The sequence below is a fragment of the Lissotriton vulgaris genome, chromosome 6 (genome assembly GCF_964263255.1).
Source record: "Lissotriton vulgaris chromosome 6, aLisVul1.2, whole genome shotgun sequence".
Taxonomy (NCBI): domain Eukaryota; kingdom Metazoa; phylum Chordata; class Amphibia; order Caudata; family Salamandridae; genus Lissotriton; species Lissotriton vulgaris.
This window is the reverse complement of record NC_141694.1, coordinates 913,897,098-913,923,315: the sequence shown is the minus strand read 5'-3', so window position 1 is coordinate 913,923,315 and position 26,218 is coordinate 913,897,098. Positions and strand designations below refer to the sequence as shown.

The window sequence follows — 26,218 nt, the reverse complement described above, 5'->3', positions numbered from 1 at the left end:
TCTTCATCTCAACATAATTAACTGTACATAACTTTGCCTCTGTTGAGAACTAATAGTCTTGCCTAAACATTTTCTTTATTGGACAATAGTCTGCATCAGGCTACACCACTAGGCTGCAGGAGGAGGTATGGTATGTATTTACAACAATCTTTGAATAATTGTAAAGAAATATCATGAATCCACTATAGCTGCATTACTATCACTCTACTTTCAGAGTTCTGTGAGTGCTTATGGTGCTTTTTCTTTTGAATGGCTTTTTCGGATATCCACATCCAATGCTTTTTTTCAAATCATTTGTGGATCTCATAAATCAATCCATTGTATTCGCTCTAAATTAGATTTGAACGGCGACTTCAATTTTTCAGCATCCAGGAATGTACTAAACAATTGGAGACTTTCCAGATGAAAAGGAGGCCTACTTTAACTTGCTGGAAATTACCAGGTTGAAAAAGCCCAGGTCTGATATTCATAGCTGCCAAGATATGAGATTGCTTATGTGTGGCATTTTCATAATTTCAGTGTAATTATGAGTGACACTTCAATGACTATGAGTGACACTTTCTCACAAGCAAAATCAATTAATGAAGGTGAGGGAAACATATTTAAATTACAGAAATTACACTTGTTTGAGCAACTTGAAACTCAACGAAGATCTTAAAGTTGCTGTAAAGCACCAAAATGGAAGGGCACTAAACTAGGGAAGCAGAGGGTTTTGAGAAAGCTTCATACACACAGCTGCCAAGTTTTCAGAATGTGACATTTACATGGTATCAGTGGACAGTTAACTTCTAAATGTGTGACACTTAGGGCCCGATTCTAATGTCGTTCGGAAGGCCTCAAAATCAGATTTGGCTTTCCCACATCCGATTCGTAGCCCTTTTTCACTACCGAATCCTACACAGGCCCGAACGACCAACTAGAATGCAAAGATTACGTACATGCCGACCAAACAATTTCTGGGACCCAAACCTGTCCATACGACTCATTCGTAGCCAAAACATGCCACGCCATGGAGCCGAATTCCGACCGAGCGAGTACGATGCACGATTGGGGCAGCCGCTCGCCTTGGTCTCAGCGAGACAAAATGCCTGTCGGAAACGTAGCAGCCCCCCCCCCCCTTCACCAGGGGCCCTCCAAATCTGTCATGGGGGTGTGCCCATTGGTCCCCCCGATCCAGGCGTGCACAGTGTAGAAGGCACCATCGGGTCCCCGCCACAGGATGTATGCTTTTCCACACCCACCACTTTTCTACTTTTGGAGCTTGTGTACGTGTCTGTACACGGGCTCCCATGGAGTTCAAAGGGAGTCCGAGCTAACCAAGTCCGTCAGCATGCGGCAGTATCGTACTCGCTTGTTTGGATTCCCTGAGCACATCTCGCTCAGAAAGCCCTCCGGACCCTAGTCGTACCGAGGGCCTTCCAAGTGAGATCGGAATCAGGCCCTTAGTGTGACATTTTCTCACAAGTAAAACCAAGCAATGAAGTGCTTGGGAATTGATAAATATTAGAAATTACACCCTTTTAATCAATGAGAAGCCCCAAAATATCTTGAAATGCCTTCAAAAGCCATAAAATGGAAGGTTAAGTTACTGATACAAAAGATTTGTGTACCCAGAAGATATAAAACAAAGCAATCATCATAAAATGTCTCACCCCGATGCCATTGCACTTTATTGCGCCCTAATACAGTTAAGCATGTGCGGCAGAGATCAAATAAACACCGGGCAGATATTTTGATCCAGCTAATACAGCATAAGCAAAATCACATCTGGGAAATATTTTTACCCATTATCTGTACGTACTTCAAAGAACAAGTAGAAATAGAAATCACCTTTAAATATGCTCTAGAGGTGAAACATTACTAATACTTAAAGTAAACAAATTCAGAAATTGCACGTTACAAATAAATAAATGTCATTATTTTCCCCAATTATATTTAGTATCAGTCACCGTCAGGCCTTTGCAAGTTCTCAACAACTAATGGATGATAGGTTTCTCTTGGGAAGGTGTCAACCCTAGGCAGAATGCATGACTCACCCGAGTACTGCCTTTCCACAGGTGCCTGCAGTGTGTCTAGCACTTTGCCAGAGCTAGCTTTATTGACACAGTCTTGAGCTGACATGCTTTGAGGCTTCAGCTGAGGAGGAGGGTGAACGGCTACAGCTGCTGTTAAAAGCTGTTTCAGAGCACATAGCGAGTCACAGGCAGCTCTCCTCAACCATGTTTCTCTCCTGCTGGCGGCAGTGTTCGGTGATTAGACGACACCCTGCATGATGTTTTAAGATGGGCCCGTCTTGAGCAGCAGGCAGCAATGCCTTCCAGGAGGCAAGCAGGATAGCAAAATTAAAAACATCCTGGCCGTCACGCACGTCAATGACCCAGTAAAGGCGTCTTTAAGTAAGCACACAGAGAGTGCATTGCCAATTAGGTACCATGTGTACCTAAGGATCCCAGCTTCACACTCTATCTGCGGCGGACGGTGAACCAAGGAAACAAAAGTTTAATTTGCCCGCCACTCATTCATTGGCCACAATAATCCATTCCCAACACAAACTGATGGTAGTGCAGGGGTGGCGCCAAGTTGCTGAAAAACCAACAAGGCTAGATACCGCCCCCGATTCATTAAGTGCAGGTGCACTACTGGCTGTTTTTTTATTGCTTCGGATGTAGGAACTGTGGTCACGTGAAGCTATGTTGCGGTCCGGGTTGAAAGCGAGACTGCGGATTGATTGCGGCCAGATCACAGACCACGGTGCTGCGCCAACTCTAATTAATGATATTAGTTTGCAATGCTCGAGCAGCAGGATGTGATCAGACGCCACACTCTGCCAGCAGTGCACCAGGCTCATTCTGCGTTACCTGATGGAGTACAGCCATCAGCGGCAAAGGTCAGACAGCCCCCAACCTGCTGGGAGCAACAACGGTTCACTGACACTCCAGCTTTAATTAGTTTCAGTCAGCAGTGCACCATATCAGCCAAGGCAGGTGATATGCCTGTTATAGGTGACATCGCATTTCAGTGCAGTGATGCGGACCACCACGCTGAAATGCGTTAGTCTAACAGCAGATGCGTGGTACTTGGCAGGGCTGGATATTACAAGGGGCATTTGCCCGCCCTGGCACCACTTCCTAGAACTCAGAGGAATGGGTTTTGGGTATAGTTACAGGCCGGCGCCACCCAACCCTGTTCAACACCCAGAGAAGCATAAATCAGCCAGGCCTCCTTCCAATCCCTCTCCACTGAACCACACTGCCCCTTAATCCTATTTACGAGAGGAAGTGGTAAATGCGAGTGGGAAAGTACAGAGAATAATCCTGACTGGCATGGTTATTCTCAATTCTGGAAACCACTATTCATAATTATGCTTACTAGATACAATTGATGGTTCCTGTCACAGTAAAACACCATACAATTTACAATCTGGACTACAGTCGTTTTATGATCACCTAGATTTTTTTTATCATGTTTCCAATCACTTCTAGGTTGTGTTCCCCAAGACAAAGCAAATCTAGTGCAAACATTCTTCTCCAAAAGCTCACTTTTGAAAAAGCAATTTGGTATAATCATTGCTTTTAAATGATTGCAATAAAATGTCTTCATAACTTTTTTGTCGAGCAAAACCAGAAAGACATAATAGGCTACTGGAGCATAAGTCAATGACATCGGATAAAAAGTGCTTAAGTGCAACTCTCTGTTGCTTCTTGCAGATTAAAGTACCTATACAAATACATCACTCAATTAAAGAGCGTTTGCATCTATTTCCCAATATGCAGAACCTAAAAGAACATCAAACTGTGGGACCACAGACATTACCTAAAACAAATTATTTAATTCCATGATGCTAACCAAAAGTTATAGTTAAAGTTGTTTCTCGTACTACTACCAAGCCAAAAGCTTCAGAAAATAAAATCAGTGAATAAGATGCCTACAGTCAAGGGACCATCTCATCAGGAGTATTAAAATATTCACCTTGATGAAAATGCTACATGTTCTAATTATTTTCATTGTCCCAAAATATTGAAAATCCCTAAAGAATCCTTTTAGTATGACAATTTTCGAAGTTCAACAACTGTCACATGCAATTTATCAAGCGGATATAAATTAAGTAGAATATATGGCGAATTCATGGATCTTACAACGCCTTCCAGGTCCAAATCTGTATAAACACCAGTGGTGGCTGGCATCCATGGGGGTGGGCGGGGTTATGTAAAATAGAAATGAATAAAAAACCACTTACCATACACGTTCTTCTCGCTCTGGATCGTGTACCTCTTCTTCCATAGAATGCAGAGCAGGCCCCAGCAAACCTCCCTGACCAATTCTGGCGCTGCTCAAATGCTGGTAACCAGAAAGAGAGCAGCGTTGTGATTGAAGGAAGTGGCCTCTCTCGGCACTCCCCAGTGCACTGGAGGCCTGCACTTGCTCTCACCCCATCTGTCAAGACAGCTGGGTTGAGAGGTTTAAAGTGCGCATGTCTGGCTGTTGCAAGGTGGCCCGCCAAAGAGACACGCACACTTTAACCAGTGCACAGGCAGCCCTCTGCCCAACACTTCTTTCAGGGTGGGATGATGAAAAATAAAATGGTAAGGAATTAACTTTTATTTTTCATCTCTGAGATTTGGGGGGCATTTAAGTGGGGTGACGCTCCTCTGCTGGCACAGAGGAGCCGCTCCTGATAAAAACACAGTGCACGCATAATAATACAAGTTGTCTTCCAGTAGGAGAAGAAGCAAAACATATTTTGACTGCTCGAAGTGAGAGCAGCCTCCGTCTGTAGTGGTAGTACCTGCCTGCCGGGCAGTGACGTGGGGAGGGAGAGGGGCAGGGTGGGGTTTAGTAATCTATGGATTAAGGAGCTTAACAGGTAAGTAAACATATAAATAAATAAAACAAATTTTGTGGCGAGCACTGCCTCGCATTTGGGGATGCAGTGCACGCAACGAAATTCATTCTATTTATTTATATGTTTACTTACTGTAAAGCACCGTAATCCATAGATTACTACCCCCCACCCTGCCCCTCCCCCTCCCCACGTCACCGCCCGGCAGGTACTCCCACTACCGATGCGGCTGAGTGAGAGGCTTCAGGTTTTGTGTTAGGTTGGTACATTAGAATTGAGCCTTGAGCAAAACTGAACAGTGAATGCTAAACAAAAAAATGTCTACATAACTAGCACTGTACCCTCTCAGGGTATGAAAAGCACTGTATAAACATCAATGTAACAAAATAGATATGTGCACTTATGAGCTATAAGTTCTTGATTAGAGAAGTAAATAATTTACTATATTGTCGTCCTTCCAAATATGTCTCAATGACTTAAGGGTTTGTTCTGATAACACATATATTGAGTGATCTGTATCTCTGTATATGTCCGCAGCAGCTTTGATGGATCTGAATGTAATGAAGAAAAGTATGAAGTGTGTTGTGTTTTTGATCATGCCTCCTACAAACAACCATAACAATCACTCATGAGGTTCAATCATCTTCTGTTGTTAAAACAATATCCAAGACCCTCATTCTGAGTACTTTGGGCCTAGTAACACGGGACACCAGCCCCTTTCAGATTCGAAAATGTGCAGTAAATCCACAGGATCTTTATGTAATGCGCGCCAGGAGGATCATACTTTTCTACTAAACTCCATTGTACCATCAAGCATTTTTTTTTATTATATCCAAAAAGATCTACATACCTTTTAAGATTGCCATTTGAAACTTCTTAAATTTCCCTTTCCTGTAGCACTCTATACTACCAAATTCCCAATAAGTAGTTATACACTCTTATAAAAAAACTATTATTTCCATTTGTCATTCTTGTAGCTCAGTATTAGGGTATTACTTACCTGCTATTTGCTTCACACTTCTTAATAACGATTACGGTTTAACTGTGATTTGTTCATAACTCATTGGGTAGTTAGCATGCTCTGGTGTACTTAGAAACAGATTAAAAACACTGGGGAACAAATGGGTTGAGTGGTTCTTCACTTTACTAGAGTACATAAAACATTTCCAGCCCGAGGTGCCTGAGATAGTACAGTTACAAGTTATGCTGGTGAATGCCTCTAAGCTAATTTTAATCCAGTGAGTCAAAAAGCTCCATTTTCAGGGGCTGTTGGAGGACCACTTGGCAACACTGGACCTAAACTTTTTGTATGTAATCGCCACAATCAGAGATAGGAATGACTCTAGTTGCTGAACACAAGAAAAGGGTATTTTGACCTGCAGTTCTTTACGTAAGTTACAGTATCCCTTTAATATCCGTAACTGCTGAGCTACCAAAGCTAAATTTGACATGTAAAGGTGATAAATTATTAAAACAATTTCTATTTGGAAAAGTGCTTGTTAAGGAACATCAGTTGGTAATAAGGTTCTGATTAAAGTGATGCCTCCTACAATTGTTCCATTCCATTATAGAGTTGCTTTTAAACAAATAGTGAGAAATTTTACTGTTCCCTAATAGAACTGCTTCGATTTAGAGACTGTCCCCATAAAACTAGTGTTGTGTATCTCTGGCAGCGTAGAGCCAGCACAGACTCTGATCAGTTTTTTCCTCAAATGAAAACCTTTTGTTATATAAAATACACATGCAGTGGGTTTTGGGACAGCCTCCATCAGTCATTGGATCTTTCACTCCGGATACTTTATCTACTGGTATGAGACATTGTCAATCGTTCCTTGGATGAGCCCACAATAGTATTTTACTCTCAGTGTCTTTCTATTGGTTCCTTTTTAAGGCAAGGACAGTGTGCATCTCTAGACACATACTACAATGTTGTCCAAAATCACCTGATATATAAATGAGGAGTGCTTAGTACTCCTGAGCTAGGCAGGTCTTGGATTTCAGAATGTGTTAGCAAAGAAAAAGGGTGTTTTGGTGTCAGGCCCTCATCAAGCGCTTAATGCAAAATACTCCTTTGCCTTGCTGCCAGGCTGCTGACCGCTTTCTGTGCACCAGGAGCCTTCTTTGCCTGGATACTGGGATTCTGGTCACATAGTGCATTCTCTTGGTCACTCTTTCTCCTCGCTTATCGGATGTCAATTTTTTTTTGCGCGCCACCAGGATGGTGGGTGTGACTTGTAAATCGCAATAGAAAACAGACCACTTGACTTTGCCAATGGTTGTTACAATCGCATTCATATATTATGCAAACAACTAAGCACCACACAACTCGGGCTAGAGTGACATCAAAGAGCAAGAAGACACTGACATGCATGTTCCAGGGTTTTTTTCAAGATGATAACCCAGATCAATAATTTAGCACTTAAGGGAAAATTGAGCACAATGAGAGGAGCATGAAAGGCACACAAGACTAACAGAAGTTTCCACCCAGGAACAGCAATCAACAGCAAATCAAGGATTCAACATTCTTACATGGGTTGCGGCTGGGAGGTGCATGACTTGAACTCCCATGGCTATTTCCCAAAAAGGTGATGGCTCTTTAACTGATGGGCACTTGGGCAATCCTTTGATATGAGGAAAATGCTAGGCTTTGTATTTAATTCTACCACAAGAATTGAGCAATGAGAATCCATATATCAGTGACGTAGCACCTAGATGATTCTGAGACCAATACTTAAAGTAAAGTGTCTATTTTTGCATGACAATACCCTGAACATATTATTGGGTTCCCCTACAAGTGATGGCAAACTGTCAATACAGAAAGTAAGTTTTTCTCTGACAAGAAGAGACAGTGTACAACTATTGCAAAATGTAGTGCCATGTAATATTATTTGAATGATAACTTTCACAACGTTTATAGAGATAAATAATCACAGTGCCCCCCTCGCCACACCCTCATAAAATACCAAATTATAATACTGGAGAAAAATCTCTGGGGCACAAGTGATGTTACTAACTACAGAACTACCCAACAACCCTGACCGCCCCAGGACCTGGAAGAAATTCCTAACTGATCAACTTCAGATAAGATATTCTGACAGGTAAATATATGTAGCTATGCATTGGGGTACCAGCATTACTCTTGTTGCTAGTGTTGGGTAAAATATATAAACCTCCTGTGAGGAGGGAAAAGATGTGAAAAGTTTCTTATGTGGACGGTTGTCCCACTAGGATAGCAGTTAAGAGCAGGTCGTGTCAAGAAACCCTATAAAGGTTTCTTTTCCACAGTTTTCTCCAGAAAGAGAGGACATGGATCCAAGACTTGGGAGATCAACCTGGATCCTCCCTCAGTGTGTTGCATGTCCTATGAATGTGTGCTTAGTCTCCATAACTAGTGGTTCGGAAACCACTTTTGCAAGTCTCAAGCCCTCATGTTGAGAAAAACAGTGAATCTCTCGGCCCTGTTATGTGTTTTGGCAGCACAACTACAAATGCAATGATGGGGTACTTCCTTTGACATTATGATTTGTGAGTGGTTTACTTTACTAAGAAATAAATTGATATTCTGGTCAACTAAACCCAGATGGGCACTTTACTGTGGCATTCTCAAACAATATGAGGAACTTGGGGGCATATTACCAAGGGGGGAGATAGGCAATTATCGCCAATTTAGCGGCCGTTTTCGGCCGATAAGCGGCAATAATTCTATCGCTCTATTAGCAAGCTGTCGCTAACTGATGTTAGCGACGGCTTTTAGGCGATAGCGAGCGGTTTGGGGCCCGCTTTGCATGTCAACGATGTTTATCGCAAATGACATGCAAAGTGGGCGTACCCAACCAGTTAGCCACTGAAAGCAGTCACTAATGTCGCTATCGCCTATTAGCAAGGCAGGTGTAGCGTTGGAAATATTCGCGCTAAGCGACAATATCTCCAAATACTAACACCTTCCCAGACCAGTTCTTAGCCATGTTATCCAATGGGAGGTGTATAACATGGCTAAGAGCATTTCGTCGCTAATGCGTGAATATCGCTGTATTCTCAGCGATATTCAAGCATTTCGGCGCTATCGCTGGATATTTTAGCACAATGGAGAAAAACGTTGCTAATAGCATGTTTTCTCCGTTAACATATCCAGCGATAGGCAGCAATAAAAAAATCGTCGCTAAGCCTATTTAGCGATAAATATCGCTACTTGTTGGTAATATGCCCCTTGGTTTCTTTGCTAGCCAGTGATGAAAATGGTGCTCATACTCATGTGAGGAGGCTTTTGAATTAGCTGTTTAAGAGTAAGGAACACTTCTCTACTAGCCACATACATAATGCTCCACAAAATATTTTTGATGTTAAATGGAATGCATTAACTGTTTGTTCACTGGGTGGCCGCCCGCCCTCGGAGACCCGCCCACCCCCACGGACCACGCATGCAACCTGGGAATCATACTGGACTCCAAGCTCAATATGGAACGTCAGATCAACTCCGTCTTGTCCTCCTGCTTCCACACCCTCAGCCTCCTACGGAAGACCTTCAAATGGATCCCCCTCGAGCACAGAAAGACTGTCACTCACGCCCTGGTCACCAGCAAACTCGACTATGGCAACGCACTCTACGCCGGAATAAACAAAAAACTCACCCGCAAGCTACAAAACATCCAGAACGCTGCAGCAAGACTGATCCTCAACCTGCCAAGACACTGCCACATCTCCCAGCACCTGCGCACACTCCACTGGCTCCCTATCGAGGCAAGAGTCACAAGATGCTCACCCACACACACAAGGCCCTCCCCAACACCGGACCAGCATACCTGAACAACCGGCTTAAATCCAACTCACCCCAAAAGACCCTACGATTAGCCCAGCTCTCCTACGCCATGGTCCCATGCACAAGGAAAACCAGATCGGGATGCCGGTCCTTCTCCTTTCTCGCGGCCAAAGCCTGGAACGCCCTTCCACTACACCTCAGACAGACAACATCACCTCTCATCTTCGCAAGACACCTCAAAACGTGGCTCTTTGATGGACCCCTTCCATGATGGACCCGAAGCTGCACCCCCCACCCCTCTAGCGCCGTGACAGCCCTACGGGTGAGTAGAGTGCTTAACAAATGCCTGATTGATTGATTGATTGATTGATTCATCTGCCTTTACATAATAAAATGGCACATGGGATAGCCCAGAGTGACAGGATACAGAGACAATAAGTAATCCAAAAACACCCTGTAAATTGACAGATCAGGAGACTTGCAGCACCAAGTCTGAACACGCTTTTTAAAAGCAATTTTACAATAAGGACCACTACACTTCATGCCTGATTCACAAAGGTAAACTTACACTTTTGTGTAAGTTTACAATTGTTTGCTTCTCAAAAAGGTATTTTAGAAGTAATATCTTTATGAATGTGGAGTCGCCACACATAAAAAGACACAGACATTCATCTCTGGTTGCGAGCATATAGAAAAAGTCAACACTTCAGCAACTTCCCTGTTTAAAGTGTTATTTCGTAAGAATGCATTGGGTGGCAGTGACAATGCTTAAAATGAAACTCTCCACTTGTAGCAGCGCTTGAATTCTAACACTTCACTGAACTCATATCTAAGTTTTGTTTAAATGTGCAGTTCCATTCTTTCCTTATTTACTTATTTGTATAAGGTAACTTTTTTTTGATAATCAACTTTATCAATATTTTTGAAAAGGAAAAACAGGCAAAATGAAGACAGCACACAAGTACACAATAGATCAAAGTCCATCTCCAGCTGACAGTAAGAGTCCCAACCATCAGTGAAAAAGTGCAAGATAGCCATGTCACTTTAAAACCAATACATAGATACAAAAGGGAGGAAGTGCCCACATTTCAGGACAATAGATACAACCATTTGCCCTTAAATTTTCTGAAACTTCTCATGGCAACCCCAAGCCTCAAAAAGGGTTTCTTCTAGAGATGCGCACCAACGCCACCTCTTGTTGCCACTTTCTCACAGTAGGGGGTTTGGTCTGGGCCCAGGCCGTCACGATGTCTCGCTTAGCCACCGCCAACGCGGTGCCCAGAAAACGCTTGTCGGCTCTAGAGCCATATAAGCCATCAAAAACTCCCAGAAGAAGGCATATGGTATCATGAGGAACTTGCCACTCCAGGACTTGCGTAAGGTCCAACTCCACACCCGACCAAAATGGAGCAAGGACGGGACATTACCATACCATATGAAAGAAATCGTCCGGGGCGTGTCTGCAGCGTGTGCATTCTGGGGAGGGGCACAGTCGCGCCCTGTGAAGGTGCGCAGGGGGGAGATAAGCCATATGGAGGTAATAAAGCGGGATGAGGTGCAGTTTAGAGGAAGTCGTCAGGGTTTTAGGTGCCATAAGTGCATCCTGCCAGTCTGCTTCCTCCAGGGGACCCGCCCAAGCCTCCCATCGGGCACTAATCGAATCTAAGGTGGTAGGGCTGTTGTTCACAAGGGAGAGGTATATCCAGGACACCCCCCCTGCCTAAATCTCCCATCATAACCTGAGCCTCTAATGGGCTAAACTCAGGAAGCAAATTGCCCAGAGCGATGTGTGTAGAGAGGGTATAGCGGAGTTGGAGATATCTGAAAAATTGGGTTGCATGCAAAAAATGACGTTGTTGCAGATCAGAGAAAGCCCTCACATGATCCCCCACCCAAACATCTCCAAGCACCGAAATATCAATCAAATCCCATTGCCGAAGGCCCCCGAGGGACGCTGTTTCGTGCAACCACGTGCCCTGCCACAGGGGTGTATGTTGGGTAAGCTTCTGACTCTTGTCGGCGCAGGAGACAGACCTGTGCGGTATGGATATGGAGATCCTTTGATCACTTTGGCTAGGATCATGCTATCGTTTTATCTTTCCCCGACCCCGGCGGCCCTTTCGATCTTGGTGGATTGGAATTGCGAGTCTCCAAAGTTAATATAACACGCGCCTGTTGCCTCACTTAAGTATGTATTGTGTTCATTCTACTTCTTGGATCTCCGAACATTCATCTCGACACTTCCTGGTTTAAAAAAATTTGGGGCTTTCTGACCCTCCTCAAACATCCGTCTCTTTGATTATTCAGATTATCCCAAAACTCCCTCGTTTATCCGACATTGACCATTTCATATCGTAAGGCTGTTCGTCTATTATTCCTTCGTTCCAGCCTTCTGGGGAGTTTACTGTCTGATATGCTTTTGCTTACCCAGAACTTTTGAACGGGAACTTACCTGATTGACCTGGATTCTTGGAACACTGTGCCTTTCCTAATTATTGTGATGAATTGCGCCCTGATGAAGGAATTCCCTATTGTGGCACTACTCCGAAACGCGCGTCAGCGCTTTTTCTGTCTGGTTGATGAGAGTTTCTAGTTGGTTGAGTCTATATGAATGTATCGGTTTGTGAGCGCGTCTGTGATTGGTAGAATGAGTGAGTGATGTATGTGCCTTTTTTTATTGTTCTTCCTGTTCTTGGGCTGATGTTACATGAATTATATGCAGTCCTCATTCAATGAATTATGGATTTTTGTACTTTGCACAATTGACAGAGATTTTTCTATAAATATAAATGATAATAAAATAATTTAAATATAATTAGCTGTTCTGTGGGCATTCTATATTCTTGGAACTGTTTGGTCCTCTATATTATTGGGAACCGCCCTTTCATGTTGTTTTATATATGGGTAAGCTTCTTATCCCAAACCGTAAATCGCAGGGCAGAGCACCAGCCCTCCAGAACCGCTCTGGTGATGGGTGGAATTGTTTGCAGAACGGGGGCCCTGTATAAGTAGGCTTAGAGTTGGGAAAAGTCCATGGTGAGAAGCTCAGTCTAGTAGGCTGGGTCGGACCATCCGCCAGTGAACCAATTATGGATGACAATAAGCTGGGTGGCCAAGTAGTAGAGATGAAGATTGGTCACCCCCATACCGCCATCGAAAGGAGGAATCCGGCAGCAGGCCAAAGCTAAACATGATCTCCCTCCTCCCCACAGGAACTTGTTAAGCACCCCATCAAAATCTTGGAACCAACTACCTGGAATGTGAAAGGTGACATTCTGTAAAATATATAGGAAGCGGGGGAGAATCATCATTTTAAAAAGGGCCCCTGTCTAATGGGGTTGAGGGGGAGTGACTGCCATTGTTTGAGGTCCTGTTTAGCTTTTGCAATCAGAGGTGTGATATTAAGGGCCCTTTCCAACTCTGGGAGCAGAGCCACCCAGATCCCAAGATATTTGAATGATTGCCTCCACAAAGTGATAGTGGGCTGCCAATCAAAGCAAGCACCGAGGGATGAAGAAGGACCAGGTTGGACTTCCTCGGGTTGAGTCTCAGGCCATAGACATTCTCAAAGGCCTTAAGCACCGCCAGATAGCACGGACCGGACTGTTCAGGGTCAGCCAAGTAAAGTAGGACGTCATCCGCATACAGGGCGATCTTGTCCCCCTGGTGGGGATCCCAAGACCATCCCTGAATTTGGGGGTCGCTATGTATGGGGCAGGCCAGGGGCTCCATCGCTAAGGCGAAGAGGAGTGGTGAGAGAAGACAACCCTGACGCATGCCTCTCCAAATCGGGAATGCCTCTGAGAGGGCACCGTTGGTCAATACTCTGGCTCTAGGGTCCAAGAAGAGGACACGAATAAGATGTCTGCAATGGGGGCCAAAACCCATCAGGGCGAGAACATCATCCAAGTAGCCCCAGTTTACTGTGTCAAAGGCCTTCTCGAAGTCCATGAGCAACAAGGCCAAGTATGGGGTGAGGAGATGGCTGTGGGCCAAGGCAAGGTGGAGGCATATTATGCAATGCCGAGTGCCACGTGCCGGCATGAAGCCATATTGGTTCGGATGAACCGATTGATGTAGCAATGGGCTGAGACGTTAAGCTGGAGCCATGGCAAAGATTTTCTTTTCCATGTTAATTAAAGAAATCGGACGGTAGTCCGAACAGAAGGAGGAAAGCGGTTGGGTCTTGAGAATGACCACTATGGTGTCTAAGTCAGTCTCAGGGGGGGAAGGTGCCAGTCTCGACCACGTGACGAAAGAGGTCAGTAAGGTGGGGCACCAATAAGTCTCGATACGCCGCATAGTATTCTTGTGGGAAGCCATCTGGTCCAGGCGTTCTCCCAGAATGCAGTAGGGAAATGCCTCCTGTGAATTTCCTTTGGGGTAAGAGGGAGGTTCAAGTCAGCCGACTCGGCCTGAGCGAGGTGGGGCAGCCGGACCCCCGCACGGTCCAGCAACCCATCCAAGGAGGCCGGGCAGAGTAGAGCCGTGCATAGTAGCCTGCAAAGGCTTGAGCGATGGCCCGGGAGGTGCAATGGAGTGTCCCGTAGGCGTCCCGGACTTCAGGGATAATTCTGTCAGCTTTGGGGTAAGAAACCAAGTTGTGGAACAATTTTCCATTCTTGTTGACGCATTCATACACACGGTCCACAGAGGAACACCAAAGCATCTTGGCCGACTCCATGGAGGTCTGGCGGATCTCGTCCCGGAGCGCCATAAGCTGCCTGGTGAGGTGAGTATCATTCGTTTCTGCAAGAGACAATTCAAGCCGTAAGGCTCGTGCCTTAAGTTGGGTAAAGCGCACAGTCTGTCCTGCCAGTTTCGCGTGTACAAGGCCTCTGGTTATTCCACGTAAGGTTGCCTTGGTGGCTTCCCATATTATGGGGGAGGAAGGGACCAAACCCTGGTTAGAAAGAAAATATTGCATTAGTTCAACTTCAAGCGCATGCTTAAAGTCTGCGTCTTGCGAAAACCAAGCGTTCATGCACCAGACCGTATGCATCCCGTCAATGGTGTCTCCCAAGCGTAGGGAAATGACAGAGTGGTTTGAGATATCGCGGGGGAGAATAGAGATGGTAGAGACCTGTTAGCAATCAGTGGCAGGCAAGAAGACCAAATCAATGCGGGAGTGGGTATGGTGGGCTGCTAAGGTATGAGTGTAGTGTCTTGCCCGAAGGTTCCAGATCCTCCAAGCGTCGCAGAGACTCATGGCGGCCGACCAATCAGATAGCTATCTAGAGCAGGTGAGACGCAAAGAAGATAGGTCACCCGTTATATCAAGTGTTGGTTGCATGACTGCGTTGAAGTCGCTTCCGATTACGGTTTGACCCTGGGGCATGTCGGTAATTATTTATGTAAGGTGGTGGAGGGTAGAGGGAAGTGTGGCAGGTTGGATGTATGCTGATAGTAGATTCAGAACATTATCCTCGAGCTTACCAGATACGGCAATATAGCGACCTTGCACGTCGGTTTTTACACGGATAGGGGTGAAGGGAAGCTCCCTCCGGGTCAAGATGGCCACCTCCTCTGAGAGCCCTGCACAAAAACGGAGTGCCACACCCTATCAAACCTATATAGAGCAAGGAAACAACAACGGGTCCCCAGAAGATAAGTCTCCTGAAGGAGGAGCACATCAGGCGCATGATGTTGGGCGCACTTGAGGACTGCCGCACATTTGATGTGGTCCAGCAGGCCTTTCACGTCCATGACAGGACGTGAAAGGATCTACTGGGAGCGGGCATCCGGACAGTAGGTTATATTGAGGCACAGGGGACCAGGGCACCTGGGTCCCAGGGGAAGTGGTGCGGCATAGCTAGGGTGGAAAGATGTGGCAAGTATAAGATGGCGCGCAGTCTGCCGGTGACAGTGGTGTGGACAAATAGTGTCCTGTCATCAAAAACAGTAGCTTCTATGAAACTAAAACAAAAGAATCGGAGGGCAAGGGCCCCCCTCCCTTCCCAAACCCCTCCCCACTCCCCCCTCCCCATACTTCCTGAAGTGAAGCATCTGTCGCCCTAGAAAAACAATAACAATAACAGGTGCTAAGCTAAAACATTTAGCAGGGCAGATTTGTGGCAATGATGGACCCCTCCATACAGACGGATAACCTAATGTCAGCAGCTACATAACAACTAAGAAACGTCCTGTGATTCCAGGCCTGTGGGTCCGCAGGGTCAGACTCCCCTGTGATTTCCGGAACCTCAAAGAGTGGGGCTTCGGGGTAAGTCAGAATCGTATATGGTGGGGCGCAATGTCTCAGAGGCGTCAGGGACAAGGCCCAGATCGATCAGAGAACTGGCTCGTCTGCGGTCCACAGGGGCCTGAGGAATTTTAGACGAAAATAACAGTTGGGACTCCGCACTAGGCGATCGTAATGCCCCATTCCGCCGGTCTCAACTCTTGCGGGATCGTGTGTGCCATCGCTGTGGCTTGGGAAGAGAGGGCTGAGACCGTGCAGACTCCAGTCGGGCAGGGGGGGAAGTGGAGCAGATCTTAAGGGGACGTTCCTCCGTGAGCCAAGTCCAGGCCACCTGTGGGGTATCAAAGAAGATTGTTTTGTCTTGGAAGACAACTCTGAGACAGGCCATGAAGAGAAGACCATAGTGCAAACTTAAGTTTCTGAGCTTCTGCTTGACATCTGCATATGTACGCCGCTGGGCCTGCACTTCTCTTTTATAGTCCGGGAAAAGCATAATCGTGTTGTTTTGATATTTTATGGGACCATGCGCCCGTGCCACCCTGAGGATGGCGTCCCTGTCCCAGACGTTAAGCGTCTTAATGATGATGGGCCGAGGTGGATCCCCCCAGGGAAGGCTTGGGAGCCAGGGAGCGGTGGGCGTGCTCAACCACGAACCATAGAGAGAGGGTGTCCTTGGACATTCATGATTTCACCAAGGTCTCCACGAATGTGTCTGCCCGACCCTGTTCGACCCCCTCAGGGAAGTCTATGAGGCGTAGGTTGTTAGACCTTGATCTGTTTTCTGCTTCCTCGGCACGTCGATGCAGCTCCAAGTTCTGGGTCTGCAGGCAGGCCACCCGGGTCTTCAACTGGGCCAGCTCATCCTCGGCTGTGGAGAAGGGCTATTCTGCATCTGAGATCTGCGCCGTGGCGTTACACAGATCCTGGCGGATAAGGTCCATGTCCACCCGTACCTCACCAATCTTGCCCTCCACTGAAGCCTGGGAGGTGCCAATAGCCTGGAGAATGGTGGACAGATCCCCTCCAGCGTGAGAGGGGCACCCAACGCCCCCCACAGGATCTCTGTCAGTGGTGGTGTATTGGTCCATTTTGGTTTGGGTCTGTGGAGCAGGCATCTTCGGGGCACTGTCCCTACCCATCTTGACCATGGATAGAGGGCCTCGGTGTCCAGCCGGGCAGGGGGGTGGCTACACGAGTCAGTAGTCCCAGGCAGGGAGGGGGGCCAGCACCCAAGCCGTCAATACTTGGGCCCGGTTGCTGAATCCGTTCCTCCCGGGTCCCCCGGCCACAAGGGACCAACCAGAACAAGTTTGGGGACCTCTTTCCCCCCGCCGTCCGATGTGGCAGCCGAAATCGGGGGAACACCACCTTCCGGCCCGAGATGTGTGCTGCTGGGTCAAGGGGGGGGGGCGAGGAGGGACAGCAGGAGGAATCAACCCGCGGCCCCTCGTTGCATACAGCCAGGAACTTCTCTCTTCACGCAAGACCCACGGAATGCAGCGGTCCGGCGCCGCTCAATGTTTGCGGGCGAAGGTGGACAGCGAACCCTGATCCCCAGGGCAGGGAAAGGACACAAACAGTAGAGCAACAGAGGGGGCCGCCTGACAGATGCGGCGGAGGTCACACCCTAGGTGAAGAAATCCAGTGGCCAATGCAGTGGTGGAGCACGGATACGAGCGTCAGGGCCAGGCAATGGCAGACAGGACCTCAGGGGGGAAGGATGAAGACACCCCAGATATAAGGGGAGGGGGGACATCAAGCTGAGACCCAGACCCCTTACGGATTACAATGCTGGTAGAGAGCCACCTCGGGCAGGGATAGTTGTGTAGGCCTCCCTCGCTCTCACACTCAGCCGCAAGAAAGCAGACTTTGTCACGCAGGGTCCGCAACACAAGGGGGATCAGGGCAGGTCAGCGAGGGGGAGAGGGGGGCAGGAGAGCCAGCACGGGTCTCCTGCACCGCCACTCAACACGGCAGATGATCCCCAAGTCCAACCCCACTCACCGGGAATGTGCTGGTGTAGGCCTCGGGCCGGCCCCAGTCTTCCTCCGATGCCAGTGGTTTATGTGTGCTGGGGTGAGGTCGCAGCACTGGAGCTGCTCACAGACGTCAGCGGCCCAGGTAGGGCCAGATCTGTTGTCACAGCAATTGGAATGCAGCAACGGCAGGTTTCACAGAAAAGAGACACTGCATTCATTGAAGTCCACCATTTTCCACCCCAATACATCAAAATCTGGATACGGCGTTTCTGGGCAAAGGTGACTTTGTGGGCCTCCTGCACCTCCACCCCCAGCCTCATGGAAGGACCTGTCCCGGTGGAGGGTCACCAGCACGAGGGTAGAGAATGTAAGCTGGCGAAGGGGGAGGGGGTCGGAAGGGCCTGTGCCAGACCCCCGCGCCGCTACCCGGCAATGGTAGCAGATCCCGGGCCCAGCCACACTCACCGGGTAATCACGCCTGCACAGGCCCCCGGACCGGGCCCCGTCAAGGACACGAGTCCACCTCCAAAGCTCCATGTCTGAGGCCCAGGAAAGAGTTCCCTGGGTGGCCGGTCCCCATCCGTCTGCCCTCTCCCGTGTGTGTAGATCAGGAGGTGGTGCAGGTCCCGTCTCTCCCAAGCTGCGGCCCCAGGCACCGGCGCACCGTGTGGGTGAAGCGCGGGGACAAGGCCGCGGCTCCGGAGCAGATGGACAGGGTAACAAGCAGGTCCTGGCCAGCCGCGACAGCAATCCTGCGGCAGGGAGGGATGCAGCACCAGCGGGCCCCCAGGATAGAGACGCCGCGTCTACTGATGGCTCGCGGTGAAGGCCGCCATTTTGCAGCCCCAAGGCCTCAGAGAGACAGAGTCCAAACAGGGCAGCGGGGGCCCAAAATCTGGCATCCCAGCAGACCGGAGCAATACTGTAGGTACATGAAACCTCCGTAGGCAGGTAGGAGGATCAGATGGCTGCTGCAGACAATCGGATGTGAGGCTGATGACGGAGTGGGTCATGAGCACTCTTAGAGTGGGACCGCCATCTTGATTCCTCAAGCCACGCCCCATATAAGGTAACTTTAATAATGTAGTAACCAATGTCACTTGTTACATTTCATTTTTTATTTTGGGCTGAGAATTGATCTAAATTCAAATTCTAAAAAATCCAAACATATTCAGGCTTATGTGTGCAAATGGGTCACACTGCTGATTTGAAAGAGGTTGCACTTTAAAAAAATATATATAAATATGTAAACAAGTAAAGATGATCATAGGTTTTTGATTTATGTTAAGGTGCTCACACTGAGACAAGATTGACTTATGAACTAGAACTCTGCTCAAAAAGCGAGATATTTAGGTATGCTTTACAGAATGCTTCAAACAAACACTAAAGGAGCATATTTAAGCTACAATTGTAGACTGTTTGCAAAGTGATATAGGGTCCAATTAGCAGAATGGCTAGCAGTTTTATAGACTATCATTGCAGTGGATTTGCCTTTTTTTCAAATTGAATTAAAAAAATTCACCCATATAGTTCTCTGTCAAGGCATTGAAGGTGTTTTTGGTATGTATCCATCACCAGAAGAGCGCACCCAAGATCTCTGGAAGACCTCAGCGGATAAATTATAGCCCCTCGGCAAAGGAAACCCAGATTCGAGCCACTTATATCTGCAATTTGAGAATTTAAGAATTACAGAAACTAGAACTTCTCCACTGCAGTGAATTGGGTGAATTGATTTGGTTGTGTCCAACTTCAGAGGAATTGATAAATAATGAAAATGGCCAAAGAATGGACATACCACGAATGATATAAACTCCAGGACAGCGTTTAGCTAGAAGAACTACAAAATAGAGCCCTGACGAGGTCCATGAGAATAAAAATGTGTAGGCTACTGTTTTAAGGAGAATAATAAGAGATAAAAGAAGAAGAATATGAACATAGAACTTTCTACAAAAATACTTTAATGGAGTTTTTGACCATTGTATGCATTCTATATTTGATTTGCATTATAACTGTGCTGAACTATCATCTTCACAAAGTGAGACACTCTGATCAGTTGTAATGCTGAACCATTTCTTTGATTTAGGTTTACATTAGGGGCCTGATTATGATGCTGTTTGGACTGCAACCGACGGGTTGTCGGTTGCAGTCTGAAACGCATTCACTGCTTCAGTCTGACTGACGCATTAGGATGCGTGCAGTCTGAGGCAACAGTCGGAGGGACCGACTGACACCTTCCGATGGGCTCATGGAGCCCGTCAGTCAGTCAGAAATTCCTCATAATCCCTTAGGAACAGCATTTCCGCCGTTGGGATTATGATGTTGTTGTCCGATAGCCTTAGCATGTCAACCTTTCTGACATGGAAAGGAAATCAGAAAGTGACATTGGGGGCCCCTAGCAGGGCCCCCTTCCTCCTGGCCCTCTGCATCCACAGCCTAGGGCACCTATGGTCGCCCTTGAACATCCCTGCACTTTGTGGGAGGCATCATGATGTGCCTGCTATACGGTGCAGGGATGTTCACAAACTCCCATTTCTCAATGGGAACTTGTGCTGTAGGTGGTTTCTGCACGCTGAACAAGGTCCCATTGAGAAACTGCGGTTGGAACGTAATTCGCTGTCCGGAACCCCCAACCTATGGTCTGGCGGTTCCCCCATCAAAACAGTGTCAATCGGAGAGGACTCCGACCAGCATCATGATCAGGGCATAACTGTTCCAATCTACCGTTGGACCAGAAAGTCTGTAGCACATACCAAGTCTTTACTACCTACATTTATTCTGATTCCTTCTAAATACTACTAAAGAACAAGATTTAGTGCTTGTTTTATGGGTTGCACAACACTATATCGAGCTGGTTAACATCGAACTACAATACCACATCTTCTACACTGACCTACCACAACAGTGTAGGATAAGTATATGTTTGCTAGTTTAACTCCACCCAAGCTTAACTTGGGATGAAAATATAAGTGGGATTAAAATAACAATTATGCACCCATCTTATAATATATAGGATGGAATAGTATTGTTATGTGAAGTACCTTGTGTTATAGTGATCTAATTCTGCGTTATGTCTCTAACTTGTAATTTGTACCATGGTTTCCTATGGGGGAGAGAAATGACTGAACAAGGCATATTTTATTGCACCATTTCATCAATATATCTCCGTCTTCAGCATTGCAAGCTAACTATGACCAATAAATCATTGACAAGCATCCCTGGATGACAAAGTCATTACCTTTTGTAGGCACACTGGGTTGCACCCACAGGTTTGAAAACACAACCAATTTAATGAAAATGGGTAAGTTCTTAAATGTATGGCATTCCATACATAGTCAATAAATGAGATCACTTGTGGGTATTGACTTACCACTGGTCGATGGACATCCCAAAAAGCTCTTTCTTGACTATCAAGAATTTTCCTTTCGATCTTGTCCCTCTTCTTGTCGACTCTGTCAATGTCATAATAGAGAAACATAGTTTTAACAGCAGTTAAAAGTTTCTTTAAAAAAATGACATATAGTTGATTAAAAGTCTCACTCACTTTGCTTGTGCTTCTGCTTGCATAAATATAAATTCCCATTTCCGTGCAAAGGCTCTCTGTAGCCTGGCCAAGCTTTCCTGTGGAGACATCATCAACCATTGTTAAACAGCAGCATATTCTCCTAAATATGAGTCTATAACCTTTTTAAAACAATGCTGGATGCAACTAGGAGAAGACTGGGAAAAGCAGGCAGTAGATAAGCACCCAGATATCTAACACTGAAACTACTAAAATTAAAAGACATTATTATGTTTCATATCTAGAAGTCAGCGCATTCTCTTGGAGGCCATGCTACAAACGTTTATCCCAAGTACTTTGTGAGCTCCAGCCAACCAGCTCCCATTTAGGCTCTCATGTTTGGTAAGCTATTTATCGCCCTGGAGAAAATCTGGCTTTGTGGATGTAAGAATTTATAAGGCATTATAAATAGTACGCATTTGAGTTTGGAGAGAATAACATGCTCTGTTAAATAAAGCCGGGCCGAAGAAGGCTGAAATGCCAGAAACCGGTCCCCGGTAGCTTGTCTCCTTTCTGGTGAAGAATTGGCTTGGTAGTTTAGTCTGCCCTGTTCCCATGATGCACTGGGCCAGGGTCAGACTGATTTGCATATAGCCAGGTTCTGAGCTGGGATGGGGCAGTGAGATAAATAACGGTGATGGATCAAGCCCTGATCTTTGGACTGGGTAAGAGTGGTCTGTTTAACTCAGACACTCTGTTCATCACCACCCCCTTTTCTAAATCTGTTAAATAAAGGGCATGTTTTCATTGCTACGGGACACATGTTCGACTGTTTTTAGCTGTCACAAATGGGCTAACAGGGCCTTTGTGATCTCTAAAATGGCTTGTGCAATGTACCAGATCTATTTTGCAAGCCGGCAGCCTATTAGTGACTCACAAAATAGGGTCTGCAAGTCACCATTTTGAAGGGGTGTGCAGGGCATCCCTTATGAACAGCGAGTCGCTGGGACATGTACGATTGTTTTGCGACTGGAATGCGGTCATAAAAACAATGTCAGTTTACCGCCTACTTCAAGTAGGTGGTATCCCAGTGGCAAACTGGAAGAGGTCCCCAGGGGACCACTTTCCCCGTTGTGACTGGCAGCGAAAAGGTTTTTAGGAGCAGACAGAAACGTTTCATTTTTCTTGTTGAAACACTTCCTGTTTATCTTTTAGAAACACTGGCTTTTATTTTTTTTTAACGTTTTTTTATTTAAAAAGCAAACACAAACATGGGGTCTGCTGTCCCGGCAGGCCTCCATCCCTGTGTTATTTCTCATTCCCAATAGGACGCAAATTGTGACCTGCCTCAGGAATATTGATGAGACAGGTCCATTACGACCCCATTGGGAATCGCTAATGTGTCTGAGGCACATCAGTACATTTCATTTTGCAAGTCTCTAATTGCGAGCCGCAAAAAAACTCAATTACAGACTCATAAAATGAAATGGTCGTACATGTGGTCCTAAATTCAGGCAAGTTTGACCTGCTGAAATTTAACTCCAGGGGTCTAACTTTATTGGACCCAAGAACTAAAAAGTATGAGGAAGTTTAGTTACATTTTAATTCCGAACCCTACACAAATCTGGCTTGTGCAGTGTTCAGAATTTTACGATCCACTCATACCAAGGGACTTACAAGGCAGACAACGACTCGCCTTTTCTCCGAGTGGCTTGAAAGAATTTGATATTGCCCATTATAAAAATGCAACATCACCTAATTTCTTAAGTAGTTATTTCCAATTGTTGCACTGAATAGAAAGTCATGTACTAATGATGATATTAATACACAGCACTTAAATATTAAGTACTATTCTTAACAAATGACCAGCAATTTATTTATTGACCTTGTGATCATGAAAAACTGAGTGGGTCCTACCTAGAGTCAAACTAGTAACATACTTGTCACACGTTCAACCTTCAGGGTGAGAGAGACTGACTTATCTAGGTTCCTGTAATAATCAAGAGCCATAGTGCAACCGAGGAAGTAGAAGAGGGACTACATTTCTGTTCCTATTAATTAGAATCACTTGTATGCTTATTTTCACTGACAATTGATATGTCCTGATATATTCACATTTAAATAGAAAATATGCAGTATTTGGCTGGGAAATATCATGTTTTCCTTTTAATAATTAGTAGTATTTAAAACTACATCAAATACTAAAAAGCAGTGGTCCTTATGGTTGAGCGATCTTCGCACGTATTCCTCAATTACATCAACTTAAGGCTTTTATGTTCCCAATTGGGAAAGTGAGAACTGCATATGTTTGGAGAATACTCGCTCTTATGCACGCATTAGCAAGTGCGTGGTCTTGCATTTTGGATTTTGATAGTGTCAAAATTACCAAATTTTAAATTGTGGGAAATGTGAAATGAATTTCATGTTAACGTACCTCCGCTCTTCATAAGTTTAAAGATAACTGGAAAAGGCTGGAAGTTTGTTATAGATACCTGATAATTCTGATATGAGTGCAACCCCCTTTTATTCTTCCTCTTGGACTCCAGACTGGGCTTATTTAAGTCTCCATATTTCTATTTGGTCGTTTACATAAAATTTGAAGAGGCCTATATACATGGTGGTATATTTTCTAACATTTCACCCAACATGCAAAGTTGCTGTGCTGCGTGAAAGGGAGAGAACAGAAATGCTCCATATTTACAAAGATGTGGCACAGTTATGCTATTTCGTTGTGCTGCCACACTGTGTGATGTCTAGCACCAATGCAGGTACCCTTGAACCATAGTGCAAGGGTGCTTGCACTACAGGCAGGGTTGTTTTTGTGCAGGAAGGGATCCCTTCCAGCAAAAAACAATCCTTAGAGGCCTTTTCCTCCTTCTATGCGTGCTGCAGAATACATGGGAGGAAGAAATAATGACACCCCCCTTGAGGAGGTGCAGCATCTTGAAGCATGCCCAGTGTTACTAGCTTTAGAAAACCTAGGAATTCTCCATAAGTAATGGGTGGATTCATGGGAAAGCCCATTCTCCACCAATGAAATGCCTCCTAGGTGCCTCCCAAGTCAGAATGTCACATAACACAGAGCAAGAAAAGCAATGCAAATTGCACTTTTGCAGGGCTTTGTACATTGGTACTGAAGCCCTTTTGACTCGTGTCACCTTGTGTGATGCAAGTACAACACAAAGGCTTTATAAATCTGGGCCTGAGTTCCCACATTAATGCCTTGCCCTTATTCAATTATTATCATTTTAATATGTTTTATTAATTGCAGAGCAGGTTTTTCCCAGCAAGAAAACCTGATATAACAATAATACATAAGTACTCGTGGGCAAAGTATTTTTTTTTAAACTAATACGTTAAGTACAGAACTGTACAACAAATCACATAATTAAATAACAGTTCATCTGGCTTAAATTTTCCTATTCTGTAGCATTCACTTTTTGTCCAAGATTGCATTTTAGCCCAAGAAATCTATGACCATTTGTACAAATAGGCCCACATATACTAAAGATTTGCATGAGTGCTTGTGCGATTCAGCTCAACTTAAAAGATAGCTTCAATTTACATACCCTTTTACAGCTTGTTGTATACAGCACTAAAGTGTGATGCGTTGCACGAGCACCTGCATAAAGTTCAGCAAATTAGGGCCTCCGAGTCCCACAACTAACAATTTCTTATCAACCACCTTCAGTTTTGAAATATATAGGGAATTGCCTGCAGAAAATGGTAATATTAAGGGTGCCCCCTCCCCCGAGATACAAGTTGGGGTGGCTAGGAAATGTATCTATTGATAGGCAATTGTCAATGGTAAATTAGGAGCATCGGTCGCCACCGGCCCCTATCGAGACCAATCTTTTTAGTACATGAACATGGTTATGTATGGTACACGTTGTGTTTTTTAGCCTGTCAATTATGGTAGGGTTTGAAAAGCATTGTGGAGGGCGGGAGTCCGGGGGGTCAGCGGGGTCACTGAGGGTGTAATTTCATTACACCCAAGAGGGTAGATGGGAGGGGTGAAATGTGGTTAGCGTGGTTGGTAGGGGGTTCCCCACATTTCGGGGGGGGGGTTTCAGGGTGGGTTGGGATGGCAGTGGGGCTTGGGTTAACAGCAGTAAAAAGAGCAAGAGCAAAAGTAGCAGTTACTATCCAGTTAGAGGTTCAGGGTTATTTTGCGATAAGAAACCTTGATGGAAACTAACAAATGTAAGATCGTATCCGTCAACGCCAATGGAATTTTAAACAAACAGAAATATGGCGCCCTTATAAAATGGTTGATATCTTAAAATCACCAAGTGGTGTTCTTGCAGGAGACACATTTAAAATCAAATTCTCCTAAATTATTTTTACCTGTTTTTTTTCTCATGTATTTTTTGCATCAGCAGGGTCGTTTACTTTTCCAGAAAATTATCTTGGGAATGTCTACAAGTTCAGAGAAACCCACAGGGGAGATGGCTATGGGTAGTGGCTAGGTTACAGGGGAGAATTATGAATTTTGAATTTTGTAAATTACTATGGTCCGGTTTCGGACAATACTTCCAGTCTGGTCCAAATTAATGAGCTCTTGAGGGGGGCCCCGGGGCAGCTTATAGTAGGAGGGGATTTTAATTTCATGCAGGATTTAAAAAAAGATACCTCAAACAAAAATAAGAAACAATTGAAACCAAACACCAAAAGAATTATGGAAGCCCTTAAGCTAGAATACCAATTAGTAGATCCCTGGCGAAATAACAACCCAGATAAAACGAACTTTACTTGCTACTCGCATCGTTTTTTAACTGCATCTCGAATTTATTTTTTTCTTATATCAAGATCTCTCCAGGTCTCAACGATAGATAGCAGGTGTGTTCCCTTCTCAGACCATGCTAAGGTTGAGATTGAAATTGTATTTGGTGGGGAAAACAGAGAGCGGTCCAGGTGGCAGCTGGACCGCACTCTGCTTCAAGAT

At 45.5% G+C, this 26,218-nt stretch overlaps 1 protein-coding gene across 1 annotated transcript in view; it reads right to left on the bottom strand.

The window, feature by feature from the left end:
* The window catches only part of RGS7 (regulator of G protein signaling 7), a 2,226,031-nt gene that overhangs the window by 615,464 nt on the left and 1,584,349 nt on the right, over positions 1 to 26,218 (bottom strand). The window contains exons 8-9 of the mRNA XM_086925320.1: positions 21,316 to 21,392; positions 21,142 to 21,223 (exon numbers count right to left, since the gene is read on the bottom strand). Of these exons, the coding sequence (XP_086781446.1) occupies positions 21,142 to 21,223; positions 21,316 to 21,392 (159 nt within the window). The remainder of the gene's footprint in view (positions 1 to 21,141; positions 21,224 to 21,315; positions 21,393 to 26,218) is intronic.